The sequence below is a fragment of the Tachysurus vachellii genome, chromosome 7 (genome assembly GCF_030014155.1).
Source record: "Tachysurus vachellii isolate PV-2020 chromosome 7, HZAU_Pvac_v1, whole genome shotgun sequence".
Classification (NCBI taxonomy): Eukaryota; Metazoa; Chordata; class Actinopteri; order Siluriformes; family Bagridae; genus Tachysurus; species Tachysurus vachellii.
The window spans coordinates 7,024,247-7,049,416 of NC_083466.1; the positions used below are offsets into that span (position 1 = coordinate 7,024,247).

The 25,170-nt window shown below is 40.1% G+C and overlaps 1 protein-coding gene across 3 annotated transcripts in view; it reads right to left on the reverse strand.

The window, feature by feature from the left end:
- The window catches only part of astn1 (astrotactin 1), a 244,587-nt gene extending 220,033 nt beyond the window's left edge, over positions 1-24,554 (reverse strand). For all 3 annotated transcript variants that reach the window (XM_060873956.1, XM_060873957.1, XM_060873955.1), the window contains exon 1: positions 24,056-24,554. In XM_060873956.1, the coding sequence (XP_060729939.1) occupies positions 24,056-24,338 (283 nt within the window). In that variant the 5' untranslated portion in view covers positions 24,339-24,554. The remainder of the gene's footprint in view (positions 1-24,055) is intronic.
- Positions 24,555-25,170: the final 616 nt, after the last annotated feature.

Below are 25,170 nucleotides of genomic sequence, written 5' to 3' on the forward strand. Positions count from 1 at the left end.
AGATCTTCAGCTCATAAAGCAAATTTAATTCTCAGGCAGCTTTTAAGCAATGCATCTGCAGATACAGCAGAGGAGATAAGTGCATGCATCGCCTCTCAGCAATTGTAATTCAGTTTCCAAGACTTTGTGAATATTTTATTTCTCTTTTCAAACCCAGTGTTTCAGGTCTAACAATTAATTTGTACTTTAATGAGTTATTAAGCATGCTATTTTAAAACACTGACAAACTGACAAGTTTAAAAAGTGTGTATCAGAGCTGTCAGAGTTGTCTTGAAAGCTGACCTTTATATTTCATTTAAGCTCATAAAATGTACATCATCCATATAGCACACAGGCACATCCACTGCCTGTCAAACTCTCTCACCCGATCAATCTATCACTCTATCATCATCTGGAGGCAATCCCACAGCCCGAGAGAGTAAAGAGAGCAAAACTGACCATGCTCTCCCATCACTAGCGTCCTGTAGCGGTGGTGTTGGTGGTTGTGGGCGGGGAGAGCGACATGAGCAGCAGTTCAAAACGATATGATTGGCTGGCTCACAGCTGGAGATTTAGAAAAATCATGAAGCAACTATGACCAGCTGGTAGCTAAAAATGGGGAAATCCTTTCAATCGAACAAATAAATAAATAATCTTATAAAATGACTAAATGAGATCCTATTCTCCCACTGCCATGGAGTTTGATTCGTGGGCAGGGAAACCACCCAGCCACCGAGGGGTTAAATCTCAGTGCCGGTCCCAAGCCTGGATAAAATGGGAGGTTTGCGTCAGACAGGGCATCCAGTGTAAAACCTGTGCCAAATCAAATATGTGGGTTGGATGAGCCACCCTGAACAGGAAACAGCTGAAGGACAACAACAAGAACACGTTAGACACCTCGTATTTAAATTTAAGCTGTCAAAAAAGCTGTTTTTTTCCCCTCAATGTTGCTAAAAGTGTCAATAATTCTGGACTTTAATATACATCATAAAATAATTTAATAGATATTTTTTAAATTAGCTTTTTTTAGAACTAAGAATAAAAGCTTTAATATTAAAGATTATGACTTTTTATATCTCATTTAAGTGAAGTCTAATGTTCAGGAAACATTTTAAAATACAAATTTTCCAAATTCCCAACTTCTGTGTTCATTTATATATATTTTTATCAGACTACAATGTACAACAAAAACCGAGAAACAATTAACAGTCAGTGGCGAGAAGCCAAAGTGCATATCAGAGCACATCTTGGATCTTTGGAGCACGATCTTACGTTTCAGGAATCTCGGCCTATTCAGAAGAAACCGGTGGGTCTGCGATGTAGGATAGGAGGGAAGCTTATTTTTCTCCAAACAGCAATTTTTCAGCTTCAGTTATGTTGACAGGTCATCTGTCTTCGCCTCAGGGGCTGCACAATGACATCTGTCAACCAATATGGTGGCCAGAAATAGTGTTTGTTGTTAAATCTAATGACCAGCATGGCAGAGGCATCCATTATGGTGTGGAATGACAATGTGATAATGATGCTGCTGGGTTGCTGTGTTTCAGAAAAGTTTTCATCCCATTACACTCGGTTTAGTGAAAAGAGAGTAGAAATGTCGAGGTGAACAGGTTCATTATTAACGACGAGCAAATCATGACAGTTCACAAAGTGCAGAAACTTTTTTTTAATTTGAGGTCGAATTATTTCAGGAGTCTCGCTGCTTGTCCAAAAAAATTCCTCCCACAAGAGATCTGGATGCATGTGAGGTCTACAGCTCGACTCCTCTGAGAAAGAGTTGGTGTAAAACCTCAAAAACACAAACAAACCAAAAAAAACCCCTGAAAATCAGAAAAATGGTGCTGCCAGTGGTTTTAATCTGTTTCAGCATGATCACATACGACTGCTCTACACAAGTCAAGGCAAAAAATTAAGGTGTAAATAAATGAAGAAATGAACGCTGCTGCAATGGCAATTTTTTTAGGCTGTTTATAATCTTAAAGCTTCAAGTGAAACCTTTACAATTTTTATAACATATTTATTTGTAAAAAAATAAATTAATAAATAAAAAAATAAATTGCTATTGGCTGTAGGATTTTGAAATAATTTGAGCTCGGAAAAAAAAAGACTTCAAATCAAATTGTAATGTTGTTTTTACAGTGATTATGCCACAGCAACCTGGCAGAAAGCATTGTTTTCATCTCTGCCTATAATTCAGATCACAGCTTTATATCCATATGTGCTCCTGCTATAACATCATAGTTTCTTGTGAAACTTACATAAGCTCTGACTCTTTACAAAAAGTTTTATTCGTCAGTTCTGGAAGGAGTCTCCAGTGTCAACACTACAGAGGTAATGTAACTGGAATGGACTTCAAGAGAAAAAAAAAAAGATGCTGGTAAAAAAAGACAACTGTTTATAGCTGTTAGAGCAGGAAATCTGCAGATTCTCCACAACATTAGATGCAACAATAAACTAAAAAACGTATCATGTGTCATTTTTGAGGTAGCAAATCGCTGAGGTACAACATAAAGTAAAATACTTCATGGCATGCTGTCACAGAACTGTAAAATGTTCTGGCTGTTACGTGAACAATAGGTTAACATGAACGTGTTCTAATACCTTATAGCTTCCATGGTAACAACTCCTTCACAGCAACTTGTACAGCAAATGGTCCACTAATTTAATCAATAAACCTTTGTTATTAGCTCGGTTAAAAAAAAACATGGCGGTTACAAAGCACTACCAACCAAAATTCCTTCCATGGAATGTTAATTACGTGTGAAGTATTTTAAGGAAATGTTAAACAAACATCAGCGATTGGAACGGAAGACGAATGCATGGGCAGAGGTGATTTAATACAAACATATGTGAACGTACGCGAACATATGTGAGTTAAGAAAGTTAAGAAAAAAAATAGAACACGTAAGATGTAAATGACAAATTTGCAATTACAAAATTACTGTTAGTGCAAAATGCAAGAGACTAAAAAGTATAAAGTGTATAATTACATTTACATATAATTACATTTGGCAGACGCCCTTATACAGTGCGACCTACAAAAATGCTTTTAAGTCTATCAATGACTGCAGTAACAGTGGTTCATTAGGTCGCCGACTCAGAATACGATCAATCTAAAGCGTTTTTTTTTTTATTATACACATAAAACAAACAAGGAAAAGAAGCACTAGTTTATGTGTTCCAGGATGAGGTGACTCAGCTGTCTGGACCACTAGGGGAAGTTCATTCCACCACCTTGGTGTCAGAACAGACACGAGTCTTGCTGTATACCTACCTCTTACCCTGAGAGATGGTGGGACCAGTCGAGCAGTGCTGGTAGATCTGATGGTGCGAGATGCAGTGTAATGAGTGATAAGAGCTTTGGGGTGAGAAGGTGCTGGTCCATTTTTGGCTGTGTAGGCAAACAATGTTTTGAATCTGATGCATACAGCAGTGGGGTGAAATGTACGGTGTGATGTAACATGAAGACATGCACATGCAAAGTCCTGTGGAGGTAGATCGAGTGTGTTAATATTAACCCATCATTACAGCCTGCGGTTACTTCTCACCTCTCACTCTATAATAACAGCATCAGTGTGTCACCCATGCTCCGGGGTGTGTGCCTATATGAGGAATGTTACAGTGAGGGCCAGAGGCTCTGGCGTTATAGGCTACTGCTGCTGCCGTGGCTCATAAACATGTGCAAATGAAGGGTAGTAACAGCCTGAGCTGCAGAGCTCTAGAAGAAGGCTACAAGCAGGAGCCGTAGTGCCTAGAAGGAGTAGAAGTCAAGACGTACACTAGTCATCGTACACTATTACAACAATTTAATAATTTCATAATTGCTAGTAGGAGCCTCTCAGCATACTTGTCAATGCTTCACATGCATGTTAGTTGTGTAGAAATGTGAAGTCCTGTGAAGACAAATCAATGCAAAAGATTTTACTGCAGTGATTTACTGCTACTGTTTTCATAAAATAACTGGTCTTATCCATTTGTAATAAATACAAAGTACATTTATAATAAAGATAAAGAGATTTTTTAACAGAAAAGAGTGCTGTTGAAATAACGTGTGAAACTGTTCCCATGAAAAGTGCAAGTGCTTCCTACAAATGCTTTAACATGTTGGTTGATTGACAGTTAAAGGACTTGGTGCTTTGTTTTATACACATTTTTTACAGATATTGTGAGTGTGTGTATACCGGGGGCTTGTTACTTCAACCTGAAACTTTCAGTTCTCTTCCATATTAGTCATCTGACTCCTGGAGCTGAACATACAAAGGTTTACCTGCATTGTTTGTTTTAAGACATTTGTTTAGCTGTGGTCCTCATACAGTAAGTTCTAATAAACTGTTCAATCATATACCAACATTAACTTTCATCAAACCTACAGACATCCAAACAATTCATGAATATGAACATTCGAACCTTCTGTCCCAAATAAAGTATTTTTTATGTTAATAAGGAACAATGTCCACTTGTACTGTACAACATCTCACCCCCTCTACCCTTAAGTGCAAAAGACATTCACAAACCAGAAACACAAAAGCAGCAAAATGAAGAAATACAGCAGCAAAATGAAACACATAATGGCTATACAAAGTAAACATGCCACATTTGTGGGACCAAAATTGCTGCATTTGATTTTCCCTGTTAATGTGCTTCGCACTTAAGTGGCAGCATCATCCTCACCCCCTCGTTCTGACCCTGAGCTTCAGTCCTTAACCACCAAACAGCAAAAATTTGTTTTTCTTTTCCAGAATGAACCAAAAAAATATGTTTTTTAATGCGATGAAAATACACCAAGGCGGTATTAAGAACTACATATTTTTGTAGGATGATCCAAACTGCAAACACTGTGTGAAGTCCACTGGCAAAACGAATAAAGTACAGTCTAGGTTCATTGACTATAGCGTCCACCTTATCATTTTAGAGCCAGTAGTCCATTGATTATTATCCCTCTGTGCATGAAAAGCGCTCGAGCAGGACATTAGCCAGAATTCCCCACTGTGCCCTACTTTCACTACTGCTATTAGTGACAGGACATGACCTCTTGTGATGCAGCATAATTGAACACGTCTCTCTCCGAGTAAACCCGCAACACTGTTAGAAACTACAGTCAGGATTTGGTGATGGAGCAAACCCAGCACCAGGTGAAATAATAAACACCTTCAGAGTACTCAAGAGCAAGGGCAATCTCCTTAATAAATAAGTGTTACTGCCAATTAAAGACATGCTCTCTTTAAACCGTGCAAACTAAAGAGCTGAAAGCCAGACCTTTTCCTCGTACGACAAAGGAGAAGATAAATGCTGCTAAAAAAAGTTCATAGAGTCAGGACATAAATGCAAGGTCACCTGCGGCTGCCTGGAGAGTGATGGCATGTGTTAAATATGTATAACAGGAGAATGCCAGAGAAATTCTTAAGTCTTTCCGAATTTTCTAAAGTTCTAGGAATATGTCTTGGTTAGCTGCAGGCTGTAAGACAGGCAGATGAAAGACACATGATATACAGTACAGGCCTGGCTCTTTGCAATTCTATAATATCACTGCACACGGCGCTGGCGTAGGCGTCAGGAAAATGGAAGCATATGTATGAAGTGGAAGTTTAGATTCTACACTCATTCCCACTCCGAATGTTCCTCCAGTCAGTGTGTAAAAAAACTGTTCTGTCTAATGATTAGGAATGAGACAGAAATCAGATACTGTACAAAATACTAGCAGAATGAATTCTGGCTTCTTTGAGGTGTCTTGTGATATTTCCTTTTCGTGTTCATTTAAAAGGAACAAAGTTAAGGTGTTGGATTATGAATCGGAAGGTTGCGAGCTCCAATCCTATGTCCACCAAGCTGCCGGGTCCCTGAGAAAGGCCCTTAACCCTCAGTTGTATAGAAGGAGGTAAAATGTAATACAGTCTGAATAAAGGTGTCTGCCAAATGCTGTAAATCTAAGTTTGCAAGCAAGAACCTACCTGTCTTATAGCAGGCTTACTTAACAGTCTGAAAACTCATAATCTAATCAGGAGGAAGCTTTAAGTGTGTCAAACAAGGCCAGAAGCATCATTTCATTTTGTCACAGCAGATCCATAGCACAGCCATCTGAATGGAGGTTACAATAAACTGTATAAACATCAGGTTTCTATAGTAACAAGCTTGACGCCTGTGTGTCGACGTGAATCACGCTCGGTCCTAAAACGATTCAGAAGCATACAAATAAAATATTTTATTTGCAACAGTATAGTCTCATCTAAATATTATCTCACTAAGCCTGTATTGGGATACATCTTGTATCATGGCTTCAGTGTATTGTCTCGTGCCTACTAATGCTATTAAATCTGAGTAGTAGAACCCTTTATTTAACGCATGAAAACACACACATGACCATGTGCAAGGCCAGAATCAATTTATGCCGTAGCCTTCCGCTAGCAATTAGCTCTGCACCTCACATGCTTCACCTCCCTTGTTTTCCTGAGCTGTTTAAATTGCCAGGCTTCTCAGCCCTGTTAATGGCAGACAGTCCCACAGGGCCAACCAATGGCAGCTTCGATGCTGAATCCACTCATTTAACCTCCTCTAAAGGAAAGGTTACTTACAGGTTAATCAGCCATACGAAGATCTTGCATGTCTTCTAGTTTACTTACAGCAGATCCCTTGCAGACCTGTGTGCAAACAAAGCATACAGAAGAATCGTTCTTTACATTTTTTTGCTGACAGCTTTGAACACCGACCCATCTGTTACAAATAAACTCGAAGCATGGACAAGCCACTGAACTCGAGAATCCAGACAGATGGACCGTAATTATGGAAGGCAGACTGCTAACTAAGCGGCACATAGCATTGCTCTGCCCTTGTCACTTCAGTGAATGATCTGTGCCAGTCTTAACAGGTGCTGCATATCATATGGATTATATGGGAACACAGAAGCATGAGAGAAGACACAAGAAACGCTCTCGGGGTCTTGGTGAGGCTCTTCAAACTTTTCCTAAAGCGACTTCTGCTGAATAAAATCTCATGGAGTCAGGGATCACTTCACTGAGTCTGAGCAAAGAAGCTGAACAATAAATTAGCCGTTTCTATTTCGGAGTTGTTTTGCCCTTTGTTTCTGCGTCAAGACACACAACACACTCACTCTGACTGAAAGTTAATCAGCAGTTTTGTGGAAACTCACTGCTAAATCAGTGGCGTGCACTATTTTTATCACAGTGCTGCACAAGACATTTCGTACAAAGACATTTCAGAAAAACTTTGGCATCGCGCCCCTGGGTGTGTGTACGTTTATACAGAAGACAATTTAACTAATGTGAACCTCAACCTGATCGACTTAATCTCAAATGATTTGCACAGTTTGCTGCATTTTTAAATAAAAAAATATTCTAGATGGAGCACGGTGGCTTAGTGGTTAGCACGTTCGCCTCACACCTCCAGGGTTGGGGGTTCGATTCCCGCCTCCGCCTTGTGTGTGGAGTTTGCTTGTTCTCCCCGTGCCTCAGGGGTTTCCTCCGGGTACTCCGGTTTCCTCCCCTGGTCCAAAGACATGCATGGTAGGTTGATTGGCATCTCTGGAAAATTGTCCGTAGTGTGTGATTGCGTTAGTGAATGAGAGTGTGTGTGTGCCCTGCAATGGGTTGGCACTCCGTCCAGGGTGTATCCTGCCTTGATGCCCGATGACGCCTGAGATAGGCACAGGCTCCCCGTGACCCGAGGTAGTTCAGATAAGCGGTAGAAAATGAGTGAGTGAGTGAGAATATTCTAGATGAAATTGCTTATTTATTTACATTTACTGGATTTATTGGATTCCCTCATATGAGATTTCCTCATGCTAGTTCACTAGGTAAGAACACCTTTTTGTGAAAACCACTTGTTTTATTTTATTGGCGTAGAATATTGGACATAGCAAAACCAAATCATTAAATTATACTGAAAGAACCCTATAACAAAAGACAGGCAGGTCTGTCAGCACACAGCAGTAAGCCGTAAACAAATGTCACAGCTGATGGAAGATTTAGTGCGTGTCATGTTAAAGGAGTTTAAAGACCAGGGTGAGTATTTCAGACGATGAAAGCTGACTTATAAATCACTTCCCTTTGCCATGGCATCTTCTAATAAGTCTCCACAACACTTCAGGTTCGGCACATCGGTACAGACGTTTAAAACTATTTTAAAATTAGTTTGACTTTCTCGGTTTCATGATCAGCAAGAAACAACATGGATCGCTTTTCTCCTCTGTAGTCACGTCATGCCGTTTTCTCATCACATCAGGATTCACAGTTAATTCAGCTTTTCTTTAATTTGCCTCTAGATTTGAACCTTTTCAACAGGTTAGGCTGCTAAGTATTTACAAGCCAGAGGTGAATGAAAATATCCTTTTCTTTCACTGTTTAGTCATCTTTTTGTGTTTCCAGTTTTTGGTGCTCTTGACCTTTTAAGATTTTTTTGTTTGGGCATCAAATACTAAATACAAAAAAGCTGTGCTGCGAATGTACTTTATCAACATGACATGGCGAGTACGATCATTGATTCGTTTGAAAAACCTTTGGAAATCTGGCTCAGTTTGGATTACACAAACATTTACTTAAAACTTTACTGATAGATTGATATAAATGAAGTCCAAAGTCTGTTTGCAGCCAAAGACAGATAACCATAACCATTACCTTATGAGAACATTGTAAGAATGTGATGGCACAAGCTGGCAGCAGAAATTTTAAACGGTTTACTTTATAAATTCTAACATACTGTGCATGTACACAATAAAGGCTTAATAGGCTTTTTATTATGTAATTTTTGCCTTTAAACAGTTCAATAACTATATTCAAATAATGCTTGGAAATGTGTGACTAGTAAGTTTGCCTGAAAAGGCTGTCCCTAAACACATGGCAGCAGGAGGAAGGTAACAAATCACAGAACTGTTTTAGAGCTTCTGCTTCTGCTTCAGCCTGACCTTGAGGACAGACCTTCACTTCATGTGCCATGTTTCCTCTCACAGACTCATCGTTTTTCTGGATGACTGACTGCATGCTTCAAAAATCTAGGGCAAGTCTAATGCTCATTGTCATGACGCGGGATAGAAACGGACCCAAACGCAGGATAGCAAAACAAACGGGGTTTAATAACAAAGGGAACACTAAACAACACACGGATTAAAGACAGGACAAGACAACAGTAGATTCTGCGCTGCACAAGGCAACGCGGCACAGTTAAATACACAGGGTAATCACAATAGGAAACAGGTGTGTAGACAGGGCGGAGCAGACGAAGGCAGGGCAGACACGTGACGAGGAGCGTAAACAGATGCACGTGGCCCAAGTCCAGGCTGAGTCCTGACACTCATATTCCATAACATCTAAATTGTATTTATTTATTTTATTAATCCCAATATATTAAATTGCCACCATGGAAACCATTTCATTTCCTGGTCATATTAAAGGTGGGGTGTACGATGTTTGAGAAATGCTTCAGAAAACTGTCGGGCCGACAAACAAAACAAACATGTAGCCAATGAGCAGAAAGGGGTGTGTCTTGTCAATATGCGGCAGAGAGAGTGTTCAGTGCGCATGTGTGACATTAGCAGAAAGCGATCGAAACATTGACATGGCGGATAAAAACGAAAAGTGATAAAAGGATTATGATAAGGCAAGAAGTAGGACCCGTGTAAATATAGGATCAGCTTTCTAGCATTGGAGAGAACTGAAGGAGCGGGAAGGCCTGCGAAGGGACGCTGAGGTTGCTTTTTTCCTTCTCGATAGGTGAGTAACGTTGGTTTTGCTTTGTTTCACAGAACTAATATATGACGTCGTTTGCATGATTATGCTTGTGTGTCATTTTGCTTGTTTGTTTATCTGCAATCGTATTGTTCGTCCCTTCAGCTATGACACATTTCCATTAGTTGCCTGGGTTACATATGTATGTGTGGGCGGAGCTATCAATACAGGGGTGGGACCCATTTGGGTTAGGGGCGTGTTTGTTTTGGTGATTTCAAATGTCAACATTGGCTTTCAAACATTGTACACCCCACCTTTAATATAAATGAACAAATGTGTTCCTTAAAATAAACAGGTCTTCAGTTATAACTGTCCCAAAGAACTTAATCACGCATGTGTTCCAACCACCAGCAGTATAATGTGCTGCTTGATTACAGCCTGTGCCCAGGCAGAGAGAACGTAAGTGCTCACAGCCCGTTCAGTCCACACGAGTCAATTAGGAAAATTCATATACGTCAACAAGAAGAAATTGCAAGCTAGAAGCAGATACAGGAAGTCTGTATTTCTGGGCAGAATGTAATATGTGACTAAAGCCACTGGGGATGGAGCTGGTGCTGTTTCTGTGCACACTTTTCTCCATAATGTGCCATGTGCAGTGTATGTTTTCAGTTGATAAATAGTTAAATAGGTTCAGTAAACCCTGGAAAGGTTATAACTTCTTTTTAAATGTACACCAACAAACAAAGAGATTTTATTCTCTTCCTGACTTGTGAACTGTTACGCGTTGTGTGTGTTATTGTTCAAAAGACACAATAAGAGCAGGATTAGAAAAGCCAACTCGATATAAGAACCTGGATTGATGAACTCTCTGATTTTAACTGACAATGAATTGTTTCCCATGAGTTTTTGAGTGTTTTAATTCAGTTTTACAGTATATTTGAGTGTATACTTTAACTCCTTACTGTTTACACAGGGTGAACACACCGGCAATAGCATCTTAAGAGTAAAATAATCGCTTGAAATACTTTTTGATATCGCTAACATTTTATTTGTTTTCCTGAGCGTCCGCTTTTAGCTAGTGAGCATCACTAGCATCACTAGCCTGTTAGCCCGGTTACCGCTAGTACACCTTCTCACACCAATTATCTTTGTTGTACTTGCCCTATAACACCGTGTCACTTGTGTGTCTGCCATTGAGTGCAGGTGAGGACACGTTCAAGCTGCACTCGGTGGAACTGGAGCTGGAGGCCATGGAGAAGCAGATCCGTGACCTACAGGTGAAGCAGTGGAAAGCCCCGCTGGATGCTTCCCGGCCGGTCGCTCACCTGTCTCAGGTAAATTCCCGGGGTGAAATTAGTACTCCCTCCACCTCTACTCCGTGTGTTTCTCAGTCCAGGCCCAGCGCACCCAGGAAGCGGCCTGCCCTGGTGCTGTTCACTCTGGCGCCAGGGAACCATGGACCCTCGGTGCAGCAGCAGAGGAAGACGTGAGCCAGGCCCTGGTCAAAGACCTCTCCCCCTCCGCCGCCACCGGTCTTCGAGATCCCCGCCTGGAACCGCTTCACCCCCCCTTGGCGAGATGGAACACGACGCTGTGATCATCGGAGACTCCATCGTTCCACCACGTCCGTGCTACTGTGGCTAAAGGTAGGGTTCGCATTCACTGCTTACCTCGTGCTCGTGTTCTTGATGTCCCACTTACCAGCAAGGAATCGAAAGGTTCAGTAGATTTTTTTGCTTTAAATGAATGGTTACAGTCATGGTGTCAGGCTCAGAATTTACTGTTTATTATTAACTGGAATGTTTTCTGGGAGTGTCCTGGGCTGTCCCGTGCTGATGGTCTGCAGAGTTGGAGCAGAAATCCTCTTGGACCACATCTCCAGGGTGCTGCACACCTTCTGACTGGTAAACTACAATTTAAGTCTAAATTTCAATAGCCATCCTTCACCTCATCATCACATTGACACAAATGCACACATAGCTCATCCTATAGAAACTGTGTCTGTTCCCAGAGTAGTCAGATCATGATGCATGATGTAAATGCATGAGAAGACCAGAAAAACGCCAAAGAAACAAACAAAAACAGTTCCTAAAGTTTGGGCTTCTGAACATTAGATCACTTGCACCCAAATCACTTATTGTAAATGAAATCATCTCAGAAAATTGCCTTACTGCACTCTGCCTTACTGAAACTTGGATTAAACCAAATGAATACATCGGTCTAAATGACTCTACCCCGTCAGTACTGTATATATCTATAAGCACAAGCCTCGTCAGACTAGTCGTAGAGGTGGTGTTGCCACTCTCTTTAGTGACTTCCTTACTGTTACTCAGAGAACACGGTACAGAGCTGAGCACCTGAGCAAACTCATAGAAAATAACCAGAACAAACCCAGGTTTTTATTTAGCACAGTGGCTAGATTAACAAAAAAACAGAAATCCGAACACACTATTCCATCACACTTCAGTAGTGAGGACTTTATGAGATTCTTCACTGATAAAATTGAAAGCATCAGGAACAAAATACTTGATGTTTAACATATGAGAGCATCTTGTGACCCAGTCTCACCTAAAGCTCTACATTCACATCTACAGTGCTTTTCGAGTACAGGACACGAAGAGTTAGGTAAGCTTATTACTACAGCTAAATCAACAACTTGTTGACTAGATCCCATTCTGACTAAATTACTGAAAGAAGTGTTACATAAAGCTGGTGAGCCTCTTCTAAATATTATTAACTCCTCGCTATCTTTAGGTTATGTCCCTAAATTAAGTTGGCAGTTGTTCGGCCACTCATTAAGAAACTGATAAATATAGCCCTATAGAAATATTGCCAAGTTGAGAAACATCCTATCCTTATCTGATGCTGAGAAGCTAGTTCATGCATTCATGACCTCTAGACTGGACTATTGTAATGCATTACTAGGTGGTTGTCCTGCGTCTTCAATAAATAGGCTACAGTTAGTCCAAAATGCAGCTGCCAGAGTTCTTACCAGGAAACATGATCATATAACCCCAATTTTATCATCTCACGTAGACATAATACATCCCATAATATTTGCCCTATTACATCAGACTTGCAAATATTATGAACAGCAGCTACGTTAATCCATCTCCACTGCTTCTCTCTTTTTATCCATCCCGAGGCATCCAGAAATTGTACCAGCTCCGATCGTATTCTGTGTGATGAAGATTTTGGACCTCCACTGAGATGAGGCCGACTCTGAGAATCCTGAGGCATCTAGAGATCTACCAGCTCCAGTTAGACTCTGCGATACTAAAGAGGAGATGTGAACTCCATGTGATCTTCTGCATCAATACAACATTTGCGAGACTGTATATTTAAAATCACACCCTCCGGTGTCACCCAGATGAGGATGAGGTTCCCCTTTGAGTCTGGTTCCTCTCAAGGTTTCTTCCTTTACTATCTAAGGGAGTTTTTCCTTGCCACTGCTGCCTGAGTCACCTCAGACTTGCTCATTGGGGATAAATACAAACACATTGTGAACTAAACTTATCTAATATTAATCTTGAATTTTGTATTCTAGTAATCTTTATATTATTATTTATATTAACCTTTTGTTCTATGTTTATGTTCTGTAAAGATGCTTTGAGACGATGTCAATTGTAAAAAGCGCTATACAAATAAACTTTTTTTGAATTTTTATTTGAATTGAACAATGGCTGAAAGTCATAGAAGATGCCACATTCTGTGCATTGCCACATACTGTGCTATTAGTAACATCTGACATGAAACCTGTTATCTGTGAATGACCCAAAGGTAATAGTGGCATTGTAGAAGTTTCCATTAAGCCCTCTGAAGCCATCTCAGTTTCCAGCAGGGCCAAAAGTGTACCACACCATCTCATTATCTCGGACTTCCTGGAACAGCTCTGCACGCTGAAGGGAAAGAAATGAATTCTGTTCAAGTGGCTAGAATAGAAAACAGGTAGGAAAGAGAGGCAGGAGTGCAGGAAGGTACATCGGCTTCTCTCTGTGCGACCACAGAGGCAGCACCCAGGAGGAGCAGGAAAGTCATAAATATAAAAGAATATCAGGAGAGACGGATGATCTTTAAAAACTTTGCTACAGAGGACACTATGTTCCTGATGTGCCATTAAATCCTACCACTCCTATCATGCCTAGTCTGGATAGCACTCAAAATTTATCACTCAGACACGTCTCCCACTCAGCCACTGATACATCTCAGGCTCCGTCTATTCTACTGTCTTTCACTTTTGAAATTGTCCGTCTAAAAAATGAAGCGTACTATTTCAAAGCGGCAGAATTTGGCACAAAAGAAGCTAAATCGATGGATTAAATCAGGAGCGAATCGAAAAGAGAAACAGATGACCGTGACATTCATCACTTTTTCTCTTTGATTTGGTGAGACGTTTTGTGAGACACACTGTAAACAGTCATCTGCAGTCTATTATGGTTCTGAGATAAGGCAAGCACTTCCATGCAGCACAACCTTTCCAACCTGCAAAAGTTTCCTTCAACCAATAAATGAAGATCAATTTAAAAACAAAAAAAACCCCACATCATAACAGATGTGGCACTCGCTAAATTGGAATTATGTAAAATATCTAAAATATTTCATGGATGGTTGAAACACTTTCTGTAAACTTATACGATTATATAAGGCATTATACTGGATTATACTTATAATGTGAAATTTGACTCGTTCTTGTAAACAATAGTGCAAAATAGCACAATCCGATCAGCTAATTTACAAGTGCGGTGCAACAAAAGAGCTAAATGCCTTCCATTGTATTTTGCCAGTTTCTCTTTCCTTGATTGTGACAGCAGCAATCAATCTCAATGTTTTCTTCTCTATGCCTGAGGAATTCTGGGCAGGTATTGGTTCATGGGGAGCCATACATTACTGCCACCGGCTCTTAATGCAGAGCAAGCTGTCTTCACAGAGCATTTGCACAAGTAGACTATGTTTGCTTCTCCTGTGTAGAGCCTCAACAGAGCCACGTGAATGTGCATACAGATGTGAACATTCGCATCCTCACACAATCACCCTTTCATCAACCCCAGAATAGCATCTCTCTTCCCTCTAGAGAACTCTTAAAGACGATGACAAGTTTTGGCATTTTCTCCTGAACATAGATAAATTCGGTAAAGTCTCAAAGAAATAAAGTTTCACCTGCAACTTATCTGCAATGTTTTAATTACGATGAATATTAACATTATGTTCTAAGCATACAATGCATAATGACATGTCAGACCTTTACCGTCCCACATTAATGTGTGACTTTACAAGATTATGTACATGAGTATTTCATGAAAATGATAATTATAATAATATGCTATGAAAATAACAAACCTTTGATGTGGCCTAAATGTCTTTTGGTAAAGTTATGCGTAAAAGCCAGACAGAACGCAAAAGCTGATCTACCGTAAAATAAAAGTGCAAACACGTTCTTGATTAAGTTCAGCTGCATTTATTGATGGCCAGAAAACTCCATAAAAGACCAACAGAGGTAAAAAAAAATGACTAGTAAACAATAAAAGAAAAAGCAATTCAGCCATGTAACCACCTGAAAAAGTCCACATTTACAGAGAAAAAATAATAAAGATGAATAAGCTGTGACTAAATAAGTAGCTCACTTTCAAAGAAAGGTGAAAGAAAAAAACAGAGGAGAAAAACAGATCTCATCTACTCGGGTGATGGACCCCAACCTCCCAAAGGTGGGAAAAGCGAAGAAGGTATTACACTGTGATGTAATGTGTATGTGACAAAATAAAGGTAATATATGTTATATATTAACTATAAAGTTTAATAATTAAGTTAAAAAAAAAGATTAGCCTGTTTAGCCAGATAGCTAAACAATAAGCACAGAGATACTGAGGTAAAACCAGTTAAGTAGCTGCTGGACTTTCTGACAGTATATTCCATATAGAAAACACAGTATTGCATGCAGATAATATGATCTGAAGTCTATTAAGTGGAGGTTTGCATTAGTAGGATACAAATGTTTTTACATGATTTTTAGAAATGCCAAAGGTTTTGTGGTAATTCTCTTACGAACAATTTCCGCATGAACTGTTCATATCCAGCTCGATAAATAAGGCCCAATATTTTTACAATGAGTTTTTACATATTGATCGTATTTAAATAGTGCAGTAATAGAGATGAGAGTGAATAAAGCTGCTGCTCCTAAACATGGCATATAGAACACTGAGTGAATATTTGATAGAGTGGGTCCATAATGCTAGTGACAGAACATCATTTTATATATATATATATATATATATATATTTTTTTTTTTTTATATATATATATATATATATACATTTTTTTTTTATATTTTCTGAGTTTTATAAAGTTTGTTGTCACCTGGGGCAACACATTTTTAAAGGTCTATGCCAATTAAAATCCCAAAGAACAAACTGGTACGAAACCAGACGCCTATGCATAAATGTTGCCTTAAAGCTAAACATAACAGGCCTCATTAAACTATTAAGCTTGTGTTATCAAGCTGCTACCATTATGGAATAATAATTTTGATCTTAGTGGTCTATTTCCCTCAGTGAGAGTTTATGTTGCACAGCACATGCAGAAGAGCTTCAGTATAAGCATCACTAAACCGTGTCGATAGAGCAAATGCAATGAACTGCATGTGTAGGCATAATTCCAGTCCCTTCCTGAGCTTGTTCCACATCAGGGGTGTTTATGCGACTACTATTAATTTGCAAAAATTGGAGTTTTCAAGAAAAATTACTTGTCCAATCTGTTAGCAATTGATGGAGAGAGGGGTGGGGTTTCAGGCACCTGCAACAAGAATATGTAAAACCTGCAGGTCAGCAGGGACATGCCGATGCGGTGAAGTCCACCACTGCAGCCAGCGTTGCATATGCATCTGATTTCCCCCACACATTGCACTTCTCCTGAGGCAGAATGCATAACGTCATTCACTCTTCGAGGCCTCATCTGAGCGCCGGCTCCTGTTGCTACGGTAACCACTGACTGCCACACACAGCCTCTCTTTGTGCTTGCTTTCTCTGTTCCTCGCCGCAGTCCCGACAAACTACCCTAGTGAGCCTGAACGCCCAGAAATTGAAGAGAAGGATGGATCCGCTCCATTAATCTCATGGTTTCTCACTTGTTTTGTGAATAAAATAAAAGAGCTGTACAAATAACAGACAGCCACAAGAAGCTGTGTTTCAGCACGCATGCTGTTCATTAATGCTCATGTTGGTAAAGTGGATTAAAAATCTCCTGGTTGTGTAAAAACAATTTCCATAATGAAGCATGAGGTAATGACCTATGATAGAGTCTCTAACCTGGGTGTGAGTGTGTTTGATGTTCGATGACTGTGTGTGTACTTGTGTTTGTGTGCTTGTGTGTGTGTGTCTCAACTTCTGAACCAATTACACTAATGTACCTAATTAAAAGTAGCTTGTTCAAATACTTGTGGCTGCTCCGTAAACTGCATTAATAATTGGAAAACAAGGGCAGGACAGAAGGTACAAACACCTGGGGCAACAATCAAGATTAAAACTACTCTATTATTTACCATTCGATCTGTCCGATCCATTAAAAAACATTTTAAATTGCTGCAAAGGGACTCGCTAAGAGAGAGCTTGATTCCAAATCAAAGCATAATAGATGGTGCTTTACATAAATCAACTTTTAACCTCAATCCAAAAATGAACATTATTAATTTCACACATTTACAACCACAGTCATTTGTGGCTGGGAGCAAATCGAGCACAGAAGGGATCCTTTCTCCACCCTGTCAGTCACGGCAAAACGAGCCAATCGTGGACGTCTGTGCGCGCAAGCATGGGGAAAAGGGCAGACAGTGCAGTGGTCCGAGGCTGTTATTCTGTCCTGCGATGCAGCATGAGCAGCAGTTCAACACTCATGGCTCTTTTCCATAAGGATCTGAAAACTATGAGCTTGCCTCAGTATTTAGCCAGAAATAGACTTTTAAACCTAAAAAAGCAGAAAGCAAAGAAACCTGCATCTAAACTCCACTGAAAGATGTCCCACGTATCTCTACAGTGTCACCATGTACTCAGAAGTGTACAACAATATTAAAACTTTACAATGGGAAGTGAGTTCACACTAATCAGCATCATCATCATCATCAGTGTATGTGATCAGCCGAGATAAAAATCACTCCTAACATTTAAACACGTCATCATCTCTTTACTCAACATTAACATCAATGTAAAAAAATATTTGCTGCTGATTAAATATCTAAGTATTTTATCTAAGTAATTTAATAACTTGTTAACACAATATAACCTTTAGGCTAACGTTAGCTAGCTTTGATAGTTTAATTAGCCTCAGAGTAACAAATCATATTCAGGATTTTAAACATTTTTTGTGTTCCAGTGGCAAACTTCTGATGGAGGACCATTGTCTGAAGTAGCGCTCACTAAGTGTCTGTAACCAAGGAGATGAACAATGTTGATGTGCATCTGTCAGTCACTGTGCGAGCCACTAGTTTTGAGCTTCGTGCGCTCTTCCTTCAGAAAACCTGTTTGAGTTTTTTCACTATTATATATAACTCGACACTGTGAGGACTTGATGTATCTTGTGTATGAAACAATGCGTTCAAAAATACAGGATGAGAAGCCTTAAATTTCTCTATATGAGACAAAGCAATTGTATTATAACTGAAGTGTAGCAACCCTAGTCACAGCTTTTATCTCCTGGTGTCTATGCATTTCTCAGGATAACAGCAACTAACATCAACTCGATCTGCTCCGGTTATGGAAACCCTCCGCTGCATTATGTCTAACTAACTATTAACCATTGTCAGTGCTGAACAGTGGCAACTTTTGCCCTTATCCAGAACGTCTTAAATTTATCTAATTTATACATCTGTGCAATCGAGGGTTAAGGGCCTTGCACAGGGGCACAGAAATGACAGCTTGGGATTCAAACTCATGAGCTTCTGATCAGTAGTCCAACACCTTAACCACAGATCTGCTGCGGCCTTTCAGTCCCTTCAGAATTCTGTGATTTTTTTAATGGCTGAAATTGATGCAAAATCAACAATATTTTGAGGAGCTTGCAAATTTCCAAAATTACCACAGATTTGGCCCAAGACATGTTGTGTGGCATCATCATCAGACTCATTCAGACAAAGCACTCTTCCAGTGATATGCATCAAACGTGACTATAGCTATCACAGAATATAAAATACAAAAAAACTGACAAAAGTTGCATTACAAATTTAGAAAAAACAAAAACAAAAAAAAAGGTCCACGAAATCCTGAAGGGATCGGTCTTTCTCTGTCATCAAGTGAAGATGTCATGTTTCCCATCTACTCGCCATCTTTCTGGAGCTTTGTTCTTTCATTAGTTAAACAGGATTCCTTCAGTTTGCAGCCTGATTGTGCTGACTTTACACCGCTCATATGTGCTGAGTACTCACGCTGCACCCACTAGCTATTTCAGCAACATAGTTTTGTAATTTATTTTTTAGAATTCAGCCAAACCTGGGAAACCTTATATTGCGTTCTCCGACATTTATAGCTTGTATTAGAACAACTAGGAAGCTAACTGTTTATCAATACAAAACAAAACCTCCAGTCAAATGCTGTTCAGTGCATCTTTTTCCTGGAACTCTATATTCTAATTTATTTCATTTATAACTGCAGCATGCTATTAACACTTAAAAAAGTGATAGTAAGACCACTCACTCACTCACTCTCTCATTTTCTACCGCTTATCCGAACTATCTCGGGTCACGGGGAGCCTGTGCCTATCTCAGGCGTCATCGGGCATCAAGGCAGGATACACCCTGGACGGAGTGCCAACCCATCGCAGGGCACACACACACACTCTCATTCACTCATACAATCACACACTATGGACAATTTTCCACCAATCAACCTAGCATGCGCATGTCTTTGGACCGGGGGAGGAAACCGGAGTACCCGGAGGAAACCTCCGAGGCACAGGGAGAACATGCAAACTCCACACACACAAGGTGGAGGCGGGACTCGAACCCCCAACCCTGGAGGTGTGAGGTGAAGCCACCGTGCCCCCATAGTAAGATCAACACATTAAAAATACATCCAGAGGCACATGATAACCTCATAGAAAAGAACCTTCCTACCCAAGGCACTCTCAAGTACTGTAAATGACCTATATTAGGAACAGGATCTGAAGTATTTAAATGCTACACTAAAGAAGTGTAGAAAATGAAAAAATGCAGTCACATCCTGACAGTGGCAGATGCATGCTGATGTTTCTTTTTGAGATGTTGGTATCTACTTATAAATATGCATAGCTTCATGCATTCCAATATGAGGGAATGTGCTGCGTCAGACTGCATACAAGTCCCTCTTGGAGTTTTTCATTAAAAAGTTTGGAGCAATAGTGAGTCTTTCATTTCAAGAAAATTTTAGGTTTATTATACGCAACACCAGGCTCAGTTTCAATTTTCACAACAGACTGATTTCATCAGCTCAGTGTATTTTGTTGATTATATGATCTTCATATGTTTTTCATATGATCAGCTTAAAACTAAACAGCATCAAAATTTAAATTGTCGAAACTACAATGGTGCAATTGGGTAGCGTCGCCACCTCATTATCCAGGGTCCCTAGTTAAATCGTGAGCTCAGGAAACAGGTCTGTGTGGAGATTCTATGTTCCCCCATATGAGTGGGTTCCTCTGGGTTCTTCAGTTTCCAGCTACCTCCCAAAGACCTGGCAGTAGGTGGATTGGCTGCACTAACTAGGTGTGAATGTGTGTGCACTGTGCCATGCAGTAAACCGGAGTCTCATTCAGGATGGATTTTCACCTCACTCTCAGAGATCCAGGGTTCAGACTCAACATGACCCTGAACAAGGTAAAGCAGTTAGTGTGAACAACTGAATCAATACTTGTTTAAAGGATATGTTTAACAATGTTCCAACTATTGTATGTTAACTAAATAAAAAAAAAATAATAATAATACTTAGGCTACTTTAATGACAGCAGGTATTACCCCTTAACATCAATTAGCATACATAAATTAATAATAAATAAATATAATGAGTTTGTTGTGTAACAAAAAATATCTTGCTAAATATTCACCATTCCATTCACCATGCCAGGCACAATAGATACAAATAAAGCAATGCTGAATATAGTCATAACACACTGCCAGTGAGTTTCTTCAAGACAAGCTCACCACAGCGACCTTGCAACAACACCCACAGCAACGATGACATAAGAAACACATTTTAGTGTCCCAAGACTCTTGTGTGTATGTGTCTGTTTCTCCCCTTTTTAACAGGAGCAAGTCGAAGTTACCACCAGTCATTATTTCCTGCTTCAGACCTGTTCAGACTGCTCTACCTGGCGCCATTCAAAATGACAACCTTGTCACAGCCGTGGAACTGCCAAGCAAGAGCGCCAGACCCAACACATCTGTCACCACCTTTTTTTTTCACGAAGAGAGTAGCACTACTGAGCACTATCTGAACTTCTACAAACATTGAGTTACTCGAACAGCATACTAGCACTGCACATTCTCCACAGATAATTCTTCTTTTCAGCACTGTCTGAAAACTCTCAGTATCATGTGTAGTTAACAATCCCACAGACAATATTTTCAATGAGATCTCGCATTCTGTGAGTGTATTTTTTGCCTTCTCTCTCACTCTCTCTCTCTCTCTCTCTCTCTCTCTATCTCGCGCTCTCTCAGGGGTCAGGTACTAGATAGTTTAAAAGGACTGCATGTCTGATACAGACTACTTCTGCCGGAGTGACACTGGCCTGATACGCTGGAACAGAATCAGATCAGATGTGACATTTTCTAAACTAACCCTGGCATATTTTATGCTGTTAACGTCTGTGAAGTTGAATAAGACAACTTCTCTGAGCACATGTCACCTTCATGTTTCTGATGTTCTGCAGAGCTGATAAAATGATTAAGAAATTGATTTTCAGATATCCAGATAGAGACACTGGCTAAAAATAAAATGAAATGGGATCGGTGCATGCCTGTGGGCAGAATAAAAAAACTTTATACTTCTGCTACAATACAAGAGGAACTTGATCATGTATTTGCTATATTCTTGCTATATAATAATACCTGCACTATTTCTTTGCTTTCACTTTCATATCATTCACACGAGTCCATATGTCAGTGCCAAGCAGGATTACTCAGAAGATTTGCTTGATAAACATACGCTGATATGAAGACTCCAAAGAAACTAACAGAGCAGAAAGTCATTCAATCACTTTCAGCAACCTTTTTATCCTGAACAGAAACCTGTACCAGTATCCCAGAGACTATCCTGGGAACACAAGGTTAGGAATTACAAACCGATTTTGGCAGAAACTAGATGTCTCAAACAGTTACTTACGTAAAGTGAGCATGGCATCAGTTTATCAAGTCTGTTGAATCTCTCAGGTCTGAAAAGGCACACTTACTTGTTTTTCTTCAACTAAAAACCATTGCAACTTTATGCAAGATCTGCACAGGATTTGTGGTGATTTAATTAGTCTTGCTTTTATCCATGCAAACATTTAATGAACAATTACGTAAATAAGCATACTGGTGTTCATGGGGTTTACTTGCTTTTCTTTGTTTGACTTGACATGAATGAGTGTAAGCATAAAACAGTAAGCATAAAAGGTTCTCAAAGACAATGCAGTGCCATGGAGAGTTACATCCAAGGCCGTAAGTGCTAATCAGATCTTGTTTTTGTCTTTGAAGCCAAAGTTCTTGCTTGTCTTCTTATATATTATATATTATCATATATTATATAGCTTTTTTTTATTTATTTTTTATACCAGTGTGAAGCTGAGTTCTTTGTTAATTAAGGAAATGAAGGTGGAAGTCTAGTTAATGGTGCTTGCAAAGCAACATTATTACTATTGTGCCGGACAAAACTTCGGCACGTAACTTGTCCCGCAGCTTTTGTCCTAGACCCAAGAATGACGTGTCAATTCGACCGGATCATTGAGGAGAGGTGTGCTATGACTTTTATAAGCAATCCGAATACCAATACTTCCGGTACCGGGTCTCAAAGTCCTTTTTTCCCATAGACTCCCATTATAAATTTTGGAGGTTTATAACTCGACAAGCTTTCAAACTATCTACACCAAACTCGGCCAGCTCCTTTAGAGTGATACTCTGAACAAACTTTTAAACTGGTGTACCGCCTGGCATTTCGGTTGTGCCACAGCCCCGCCCCCAAAATATGCAAAATCAAAAAACTTTTTACAACATGGACATGTGACATATCAAAACACTCACAACAATGAGGGGAACTTCCTCACGTATATTTTGATGATGTCACGTGATGTTACATGATGTCACGTCAAAATAAAAAATTAGCACAACATGGTCATGTGACATATCAAAACACTCAGCACAATGAGGAAAACTTTCTCAAGAGTATTCAGATGACGTCACATGCTCGTCTCGACTAGCCTCCGGGATTTGCCACGTGCAAGCACCATTCACATTTTCTTCAGGAAATGTACGTTCTAGTGTTATAAATATTCTTGTTACCTGAGCCATGTTGAGATGCACTCAGGGGGAATAAGTTCTAACTAAGGGTGGTCTCCTGAGCCTATGATAATGCGCTTAATAAAAAATATTTTATATGATCAACTGGATTCTGTGGAATGGATTCTATTTAAGGAAGACTGCACTGAGAGCCTAATTCCATAGCAGATCAAACAGAGAACCCTGGAGTTGTGAAGAGATGAGAAATGAAATATCAGCACCATGGACAGTGGCCAACTGGCTCATCAATCCACATGCTGCCCTTATTGTTATTGAGCAATAAGACACAATTAGTAGTCTGATGTGAACTAACAGGACAAACTGAATGATGACACCTAGGCTGTCCCTAACCCTAGCATATTTTGCTTCAGATTTGAAACCACAGGTATATGCAGCTAATATTAGGTATTATTGAGGAATGTAACTGCCTTGTTTATATACACCACGATCTGCAAAGCAATAAAGCTTTAGTTTGTTTCTTTCTCTCCTAGTAAGACCCATGGGACACCATGCAGTATGTTTAAAATTAAAATAAGAGCACCTTTGTCCACAAGGACTATTCATAAAATTTTGTATGAGCCCAAGCACTGCAGCTCGTGTTAACCAAACGTGCACGCGCTGTTTGTTTGTTTGTTTGTTTGTTTGTTGTTTGTGCAAAGAAAAGAACGTCTCCTGCAAAAACAACACAACTCCTAAAGCTGTGTATAAAATGTAGACAATTAGCATATTCACACAAACGTAGTGTTAATAGTAGCATAGCTGTTTTATACCGAGTGTTTATCAGCCAGGCCTGAGGATAAGATGCTGCTGTTATTTAACTACAAAACAAAGGCCTGTGTTTAATACGTTTATTTACTCTCGGGTCAGACAGCGAGAAGGAAAAAACGTATCAGTAAAAAAAAACAAAAAACGTTACCTAGCACGAAGAAAGGCAGCTCGGTGTTTTCCAGGTCGTCCACCACCGCGACATCGCCGGGGAAGTCGTTGCGCACGGAGAAGAGCAGCTTGGGCTCGGAGGCCGACGGGCTGTGCATGATGCTCAGGTCATTCTCCCGGAGAAACGGCAGCGCCGACACGGTCACGCTTTTCGTCTTGCATTCTGCATCCTGAGACGGATCGTCGTCGCTGTTCAGACCGCAAGACGCCGAGAAGAAAACGAGGAAGAGGATGGCGACGAGAGGACGCGAGCACCGAGCCATTTTTCTGCGCGCGATGCTTCCACAGGAGGAGACAGAGACGGAGACAGAGAAGATACGCAGGGTTACGCTCCGAGAAGAAACCAAACGGCGACTGAATGATCAAAACGGTTCTGAATGATTAATAAATGTGTCTGGCGTGTTGGAGTTTAAGCTCGGAGAGATCCGGTGATATACCGGAGCAGCATCAGCATCACACTCGGTTACTCAGCCTCTCCACGCGCAGCCATTTGAACACTCTTCTGTCGATGCAGTGAGGACGCGGAGGATGTGCCTGACCAAAATAGGCCTGACTACGCGACTTTCAGTTCTATATTTCACTTTAACAATCATGCATTAATTACAGAGTGCACATTTGTAAAAAGTGCATTTATTTAAAATCATTTTTAAACACAGGTAAAAGGATTGTCGCCTAGAAATTGCCCTGTGTGTGTGTGTGTGTGTGTGTGTGTGTGTGTGTGTGTGTGTGTGTGTGTGTGTGTGTGGTTTGCCCTGTGATATGATGGACGGTGTATTCCCTCTTTGTGGGAATGAAGGGGAGGAATGAATATAAAAAATGTAAGCTTGTACATGCAGGATTTAGCCACATGCCAATATCCTTTCAGCCATTTGTATTCATTTCACTTTGAGAAAAACATAACAGATGAATAGCATACTCTCCAGGACACTGAAGCCATGTCTAAACATTATAAACATACATTACTATGTACAAGCAAGTAAGTGGGATATGTGTGTTGGGGAAACATGACACATATGAGCTGCAAAGTCACAGCTCGAAGTGTTTATCTCTCCACTTGGAGAAGTGGAAGAAGGAAAAAGTGGCTTTTGGAGGCAA